The sequence below is a fragment of the Cherax quadricarinatus genome, chromosome 45 (genome assembly GCF_038502225.1).
Source record: "Cherax quadricarinatus isolate ZL_2023a chromosome 45, ASM3850222v1, whole genome shotgun sequence".
Classification (NCBI taxonomy): domain Eukaryota; kingdom Metazoa; phylum Arthropoda; class Malacostraca; order Decapoda; family Parastacidae; genus Cherax; species Cherax quadricarinatus.
Genome location: NC_091336.1, coordinates 19198861 through 19207622, shown reverse-complemented (window position 1 = coordinate 19207622; position 8762 = coordinate 19198861). Strand labels below are relative to the sequence as shown.

Genomic DNA, 8762 nt, shown 5'->3' with positions numbered 1-8762 from the left:
CAGAGATGAGGAGGTACTTGTACCTCCTCCCATGGGAGACTTAGGTCTCAGACACTCCCTAAAGAGGGAGCCAAGGCCGGGCCACCACTTGGAAAAGGCCCGGGCCGGGAGAATACCGGCGAATCTTTAATAATAATAATAATAATAAAAGTTGCCTAAATATATACATATGATAGCTTGATTAATATATTTTTTTAAATATATTTTTTTAAGTAGCGATATTGACTTAAATAAAAGCACAAACATTTACATTGCCATGACCAGGAATTTATTACTGATCATCCTGACTATTGGTTCTAAACCATCATCAACAATGAATGTTGCTTCTAAACCTTCATAACTTTTTGAATCTTGCGATATATAAGAAATAGATGAAAATACCAAATAAATAGTTAATATTGTCTTGATACGATGTTCTGGGAAGAACTTTGACATCTTCTGACAAAATAACTTGTTAATTCATTTAGATCTTCACATATTTGGTTGAAGACTTAAGAACAAAAGAAAAAAAGGAACACTGCAGCAGGCCCACTGGCCCCAGGCGTTGTATGACCCCCTACGAGTTTAGTGCTTTCCTTAAGTAACAATACTGATAACCTAATTAATAAATGATTTTGAAACAAGTGGCAGGATAGAATAATGCCATTAAGATGCGAGTCTTAAATGTTCTTCTATTATCAGAACATTATTATATTGTAGGTACAGTGTAAACAGGTTCAGTTGAAAAGACTGATTATGTGATGCTGTGGTGCATTTATTAAAATAAAAGTTAAAGAATAATACAAATTTGATCAAGTTACACACACACATATGGACATAAGAATGGAGGAATACTGCAGCAGTCCTACTGGCCCATACTAGGTAAGTTTTGCTCAAAACCAACTATTCCTACCCACCTATTTGTCTAACTTTTTCCCAAAGCTACTTAAGAATTTACTTCAATACGTCAGGTACTAATCAAACCCAACCTTTCAAAATTAACACTGTATATACTTTGTTGATATAAATCTTATAGATGTCATTCTATCAGCTGGCATTTATTTATGGATTATATGAGTGGGTAAATTATCTACTTAGGTCAGGGACCAATATAGCATATATGAGTCTTGTTCTTGCCAGAGACCAAATGATATATGTAGATGTCACTCGTTTGCTAGGAAGTGTGATGTCACTCATTTGCCAGGAAGTGTGATGTCACTCATTTGCCAGGAAGTGTGATGTCACTCATTTGCCAGGAAGTGTGATGTCACTCATTTGCCAGGAAGTGTGATGTCACTCATTTGCTAGGAAGTGTGATGTCACTCATTTGCCAGGAAGTGTGATGTCACTCATTTGCCAGGAAGTGTGATGTCACTCATTTGCCAGGAAGTACAATGTCACTGATTTGCCAGTTGACCAGTTGAATTTTGATAAGTTACGGCAGACAGCTATAGTTGTAGACACAGTCGACATGAATGTTGTTACGTTATGGTTATGAATATTGTGGTGACAAACGACATTCTCCCAGCTAAGAGTAACAATTAAGTTGACAATTTCTCTACTGACATAAACATTTGAATTTGTGTAATATTCTCAGTTGATGAATAAGACTCGTGCCGTACTTGAGTATGAGTAGTGTTGAAAAGTTTCGTTTGTGCAGAAGGCTCCTTCAGTCGAATTTAACAGTGGAGACAGAAGAAGTAATACCGAGGTGATCATTCCCTCAGCCTAAAGCTGTAACTTGCTCAGCTATCAAAACTTTGAGGCCCAGTCCCTGGACCCATTATGTACCTCTGTAATCTTTTGACTACCGCCCACAGGATTGGTATGGGGTGCATAATAAACATATTAAACTAACTAAAAATTAAAGGTGTAGTGGTGCTAGTAGTTGTGCTAGAAGTAGTAGTGCTAGTAGATGTGCTAGAAGTAGTGGTGCTAGTAGATGTGCTAGAAGTAGTAGTGCTAGTAGATGTAGTGGTGCTTACCTGGAGTTTACCTGGAGAGAGTTTCGGGGGTCAACGCCCCCGCGGCCCGGTCTGTGACCAGGCCTCCTGGTGGATCAGCGCCTGATCAACCAGGCTGTTGCTGCTGGCTGCACGCAAACCAACGTACGAGCCACAGCCCGGCTGATCAGGAACTGACTTTAGGTGCTTGTCCAGTGCCAGCTTGAAGACTGCCAGGGGTCTGTTGGTAATCCCCCTTATGTGTGCTGGGAGGCAGTTGAACAGTCTCGGGCCCCTGACACTTATTGTATGGTCTCTTAACGTGCTAGTGACACCCCTGCTTTTCATTAGGGGGATGGTGCATCGTCTGCCAAGTCTTTTGCTTTCGTAGTGAGTGATTTTCGTGTGCAAGTTCGGTACTAGTCCCTCTAGGATTTTCCAGGTGTATATAATCATGTATCTCTCCCTCCTGCGTTCCAGGGAATACAGGTTTAGAAACCTCAAGCGCTCCCAGTAATTGAGGTGTTTTATCTCCGTTATGCGCGCCGTGAAAGTTCTCTGTACATTTTCTAGGTCGGCAATTTCACCTGCCTTGAAAGGTGCTGTTAGAGTGCAGCAATATTCCAGCCTAGATAGAACAAGTGACCTGAAGAGTGTCATCATGGGCTTGGCCTCCCTAGTCTTGAAGGTTCTCATTATCCATCCTGTCATTTTTCTAGCAGATGCGATTGATACAATGTTATGGTCCTTGAAGGTGAGATCCTCCGACATAATCACTCCCAGGTCTTTGACGTTGGTGTTTCGCTCTATTTCGTGGCCAGAATTTGTTTTGTACTCTGATGAAGATTTAATTTCCTCATGTTTACCATATCTAAGTAATTGAAATTTCTCATCGTTGAACTTCATATTGTTTTCTGCAGCCCACTGAAAGATTTGGTTGATGTCCGCCTGGAGCCTTGCAGTGTCTGCAATGGAAGACACTGTCATGCAGATTCGGGTGTCATCTGCAAAGGAAGACACGGTGCTGTGGCTGACATCCTTGTCTATGTCGGATATGAGGATGAGGAACAAGATGGGAGCTAGTACTGTGCCTTGTGGAACAGAGCTTTTCACCGTAGCTGCCTCGGACTTTACTCTGTTGACGACTACTCTCTGTGTTCTGTTAGTGAGGAAATTATAGATCCATCGACCGACTTTTCCTGTTATTCCTTTAGCGCGCATTTTGTGCGCTATTACGCCATGGTCACACTTGTCGAAGGCTTTTGCAAAGTCTGTATATATTACATCTGCATTCTTTTTGTCTTCTAGTGCATTTAGGACCTTGTCGTAGTGATCCAGTAGTTGAGACAGACAGGAGCGACCTGTTCTAAACCCATGTTGCCCTGGGTTGTGTAACTGATGGGTTTCTAGATGGGTGGTGATCTTGCTTCTTAGGACCCTTTCAAAGATTTTTATGATATGGGATGTTAGTGCTATCGGTCTGTAGTTCTTTGCTGTTGCTTTCCTGCCCCCTTTGTGGAGTGGGGCTTTGTCTGTTGTTTTTAGATGTGCTAGAAGTAGTAGTGCTAGTAGATGTGCTAGAAGTAGTGGTGCTAGTAGATGTGCTAGAAGTAGTAGTGCTAGTAGATGTAGTGGTGCTAGTAGATGTGCTAGAAGTAGTAGTGCTAGTAGATGTGCTAGAAGTAGTGGTGCTAGTAGATGTGCTAGAAGTAGTAGTGCTAGTAGATGTAGTGGTGCTAGTAGATGTGCTAGAAGTAGTAGTGCTAGTAGATGTGCTAGAAGTGGTAGTGCTAGTAGATGTGTTAGAAGTAGTGGTGCTAGTAGATGTGCTAGAAGTAGTAGTGCTACTAGATGTAGTGGTGCTAGTAGATGTGCTAGAAGTAGTAGTGCTAGTAGATGTGCTAGAAGTAGTGGTGCTAGTAGATGTGCTAGAAGTAGTAGTGCTAGTAGATGTGCTAGAAGTAGTGGTGCTAGTAGATGTGCTAGAAGTAATAGTGCTAGTAGATGTGCTAGAAGTAGTGGTGCTAGTAGATGTGCTAGAAGTAGTAGTGCTAGTAGATGTAGTGGCGCTAGTAGATGTGCTAGAAGTATTAGTGCTAGTAGATGTAGTGGTGCTAGTAGATGTGCTAGAAGTAGTAGTGCTAGTAGATGTAGTTGAGCTAGTAGTAGTAGCAGTGCTAGATGTAGTTGTGCTAGTAGAGGTAGTTGTGCTAGTAGTAGTGCTAGTAGAGGTAGTTGTGCTAGAAGTAGTGCTAGTAGATGTGACTGTTGTAGAAGGTGTACTTATGGTCGTTGATGTAGATGTAGTGGTTGATGTACTAGTAGATGTAGTTGCACTAGTAGATGTAGTTATGCTAGTAGTAGTGCTAGTAGGTGTGCTAGATATAGTTGAACTTGTAGGTGTAGTTGTAATAGCTGACGTTGTGTTAGTAGACAATGCACTAATAGATGTAATTGTACTAGAAGATATTGAACTAGATGTATTACTGATAGATGTAGCTGTGGCTGTAGACGTGTTGGTTGATGTAGTACCGCTAGTAGATGTACTGTTAGATGTAACTGTGCTTGTATTAGTTGATGTAGTCGTGACAGCAGACGTATTAATAGATGTAGTTGTGAAAGCGGACGTATTAGTGGATGTAGTTGCGTTATTAATAGTAATTATTGTACTTGTGGATATGGAAGAATTAGTTGTGTTTGTAAAGGTAATGCTTGAAGCTGTAGATGACGTAATTATTGTTACATTTGCTGGCTTCGTAGTTGTATTACTAGTTAATGTTATGACAGTGGACGTACTTAATGGAACAGCAGTCGTTGTAAATGATGCACTTTTGGACGTATTGGTTGTGGTGGAAGATATGAATACCGATTTGGTCGTACTGAATGCTGGTGTTCTGGTCGTACTGAATGCTGGTGTTCTGGTCGTACTGAAAGCTGGTGTTCTGGTCGTACTGAATGCTGGTGTTCTGGTCGTATTGAATGTTGGTGTTCTGGTCGTATTGAATGCTGGTGTTCTGGTCGTACTGAATGCTGGTGTTCTGGTCGTACTGAATGCTGGTGTTCTGGTCGTATTGAATGCTGGTGTTCTGGTCGTATTGAATGCTGGTGTTCTGGTCGTACTGAATGCTGGTGTTCTGGTCGTACTGAATGCTGGTGTTCTGGTCGTACTGAATGCTGGTGTTCTGGTCGTACTGAATGCTGGACGTGTGGTTGTAGGCGGTCGTGTAGATGTTTTCAATGTTGTAGTCACTTCTGAAAAAAAAACTCCAAATATTCAATTGTAAAGTAAAAAAAAAAAACAATGTTTTTTTCTTATGTAATTCACTTTATACGTTTTGATGTTCGTAGGGTCCGTCGTTTTATACATAAAGATGATTACCCTCGACCCATGATATTGATCAACCTCCCTGATGAAGAAGATTGGGTAACACCAGAACCCTTCTATGTATACTGAGAACATCATCGCCCCCAATTAGGGAGAAATCTTATATAACAATCTAATGTAAAAATTATGCTATTTACTATGGCTGGACACCACCTGTAAGAAGCCATTGTCACGTAATTCTATAAACTGGCCAGAAAATTATTGCCTTCATTGTCGCATAAATATATGTTGTGCAATCGCAAAAAAAAAAAAAAGGCAATTGCAACTTGTATAATTACTACCAATTCAGAGTCATGTACTTATATATCTGTTATATCTATGTGACTCTGATGGGTTAGTCTTATACCCCTTAAAGAATATCTTATCATTTCACGTACACTTTTTAAATTACACCAAAGTGGTTGGGCCACTTACCTTTTATATCGTACCTCTCTCCCCCCTCCCACCCTTTTCCAAAATTTCTATCCTTATCCTTCTATCCTTACCCATCCTTCTTCCTTACCCATCCTTCTTCCTTACCCATCCTTCTTCCTTACCCATCCTACCAAAGCTCTGGTCATAAGGAGAAGAAGAAGAAGTAGAAGAAGAAGAAGGTTTTTTGCTTCTCGGATAAAACGTGATAAATTCCTTTATGTAATGACCGATTACCAGTGATTATAATAATGAATATATTGATAAAAATATTTCTTAATGAACTTTCACAGGTTACTAGGATAAACCTGAGATTCTGTTTGAATATATATATATATATATATATATATTTATATATATATATATATATATATATATATATATATATATATATATATATATATATATATATATATATATATATATATATATATATATATATATATATATATTTATATGTCGTGCCGAATAGGCAGAACTTGCGATCTTGGCTTAAATAGCAACGTTCATCTTGCCATATAGGACAAGAGAAAATTTGTGTATGCAATAATCTCGCCAAAAATCATTCTGAACCTAACGAAAAAATTATATTTCACTGTGTTTATTTAGTATTAAATTATTGTAAACAAATCTAAAATATATTTAGTTGGGTTAGGCTAAAATAAATTGTTCTTGTTATAATAAGGTTAGGTAAGTTTTCTAAGATTCTTTTGGTGCAAAATTAAAAATTTTTACATTAACATTAATGAAAAAAATATATCTTTAAATGTATAAAAGAAAATTTTAGAAAGGACTTAATTTTTAAATGAGTTCTTCCTAATTGACCAGTTTTACATATTCGGCACGACATATATATATATATACACAAGTATTTTGAGATACGAGCCGTCGCTCGGTCGAGTTTTTGCTGTGAGTTACGAGCCAACATCTGAGTTACGAGCCAGCTCCCCCCTCAACCCAAAACCTAGACACTTCGCTTATTTATCTATGATTTCATGCCTTAATTCTATGGAAATCATCCTCTTTTTCTTCTCAGCACTGTTCTTTATACTTACTTTCTTAAGACCCATGCTTAGAAAAACGAAATTTGGCCAAATGACTCAAAAATGCAAGCAAAGCGCACATAATGAAGATAAAACACCTCAGTTACTGGGAGCGCTTGAAGTTCCTGAACCTGTATTCCCTGGAACGCAGGCGGGAGCGATACAAGATTATATACACCTGGAAAATCCTAGAGGGACTAGTACCAAACTTACACACGAAAATCACTCACAAAGAAAGCAAAAGACTCGGCAGACGATGCAACATCCCCCAATGAAAAGCAGGGATGTCACTAGCACGTTAAGAGACAATACAGTAAGTGTCAGGGGACCGAGACTGTTCAACTGCCTCCCAGCATACATAAGGGGGATTACCAATAGACCCCTGGCTGTCTTCAAGCTGGCACTGGACAAGCACCTCAAGTCGGTACCTGACCAGCTGGGCTGAGGCTCGTACGTTGGATTGCGTGCAGGCAACAGTAACAGCCTGGTTGATCAGGCTCTGATCCACCAGGAGGCCTGGTCACAGACCGGGCCGCGGGGGCGTTGACCCCCGGAACTCTCTCCAGGTAAAGCATAAGAGAACTGCTCCCACAGCGAGGTAAACAGTGCACTGAGTTGGCGGCGTTCGTTATTATTATAGGATGGATATGGAGTGCACAATAAACTAGCCACTTCGGTGGCAAAATCTAATCTAATATCTTTATTTACTACAGGTACAAGTACAAGGTATACAGGCCTAGTTGACATCAATGACATACTACTATAAATAAAAAGCTCTTTTAATGCTGAGCATTTCGGGCAAATTAGGTCAGATTTAGATGAGATTTTGCCACCGAAGTGGTTAGTTTATTGTGCATCCCACATCCATCCTGTGGAAGGTAGCTCAAGAGCATATGGATACACTACAGGCCTAGGAACCAGGCCCCAACAGGGTTAACAGGTGTACATATGGATTTATATCTACAGTTCACTTATCTGTTACAAGCAAATTTAGGAAATTTGCTTAGTATATCTGGTATCTTATTTTCATTAATAAGATATCTTGACATGTCACATAGATTATTATACTATCTCTGTATTCCTCAATAAGTGGACAATTAAGCACATAGTGTTCAAGACAGTGACCATATGCCTGATCACATAATTTACATTTAGTTTGATCATCATGTGTGTGTCTGCCAAGCTGCCAGAAGTACTTGTAACCAAGCCTAAGTCTGGCCACTACAACATCAGTCAGTCTGTTCACATTGCAAGTTGCTCCATAAACATACTTATCTACGTTCATGTTATCATAGTGGGTTATAGATCTACTCAGGCTTCTAACTGCATTCCTATAACAATCATTTTCATTATTTACCTCTCTCCTAATATTATTCCTAATGCTAGACACAGTTATACCAAAGTTATATTCTACATTCTCTTCCTGGGTACTCTTCATGGCTAACATATCAACTTTATCATGAAGGAGTAATCCAGTGTGTGATGGGATCCATAGCAATTGTACATTAATTCCTTTGACCCGGATTTTTGAGTATCTATACCCGGCTTCTCCAATGAGCATGTTGTTGGACATTATATGAATTAAGAGCCTTCAGTGATGACAGAATCAGTAATGATGATAGAGTCAAGGTCAGTGTCATAAGTTAGGTTTAGCGCCATTAAAATTGCAAACAATTCAGTTTGCAGTGTTGATGTCCAGTTGTTAATTCTTATGCCTAGTTCAACAAATTTATTATGGTTCTTAACTATGGAGGTGGCAATAAGAGCAGATGCAGCCCTGCCAGAAGACTCCTGTTTATATCCATCAGTGTATATAACTTGTGATAACTTATTACCTGGAGTTTACCTGGAGAGAATTCCGGGGGTCAACGCCCCCGCGGCCCGGTCTGTGACCAGGACTCCTGGTGGATCAGAGCCTGATCAACCAGGCTGTTACTGCTGGCTGCACGCAATCCAACGTACGAGTCACTGCCCGGCTTGTCAGGTACCGACTTTAGGTGC

The 8762-nt window shown here is 39.8% G+C and overlaps 1 protein-coding gene across 1 annotated transcript; it reads right to left on the bottom strand.

Annotated features, from left to right (window-relative positions):
• Nucleotides 1-733: 733 nt before the first annotated feature.
• On the bottom strand, nucleotides 734-8334 carry LOC128697680 (uncharacterized). Its single transcript, XM_070094249.1, has 3 exons — nucleotides 8160-8334; nucleotides 4628-5174; nucleotides 734-4501 (listed from the first exon to the last, which is right to left on the bottom strand). Exons 1-3 carry the CDS (start codon nucleotides 8332-8334, stop codon nucleotides 3364-3366), a joined length of 1860 nt encoding a protein of 619 aa, XP_069950350.1. The 3' UTR covers nucleotides 734-3363.
• Nucleotides 8335-8762: the final 428 nt, after the last annotated feature.

What these genes read in the sequence shown, in the direction of transcription:
- LOC128697680 (XM_070094249.1), bottom strand. Translation starts at nt 8,334, where the DNA reads ATGTCCAACAACATGCTCATTGGAGAAGCCGGGTATAGATACTCAAAA. An exon ending in GAATGTAGAATATAACTTTG is followed by an intron (nt 5,175 to 8,159) that starts GTATAACTGTGT and finishes TTTTTTTTTCAG; the next exon opens with AAGTGACTACAACATTGAAA. An exon ending in TCTACAGCTTCAAGCATTAC is followed by an intron (nt 4,502 to 4,627) that starts CTTTACAAACAC and finishes TGTCACGACTAC; the next exon opens with ATCAACTAATACAAGCACAG.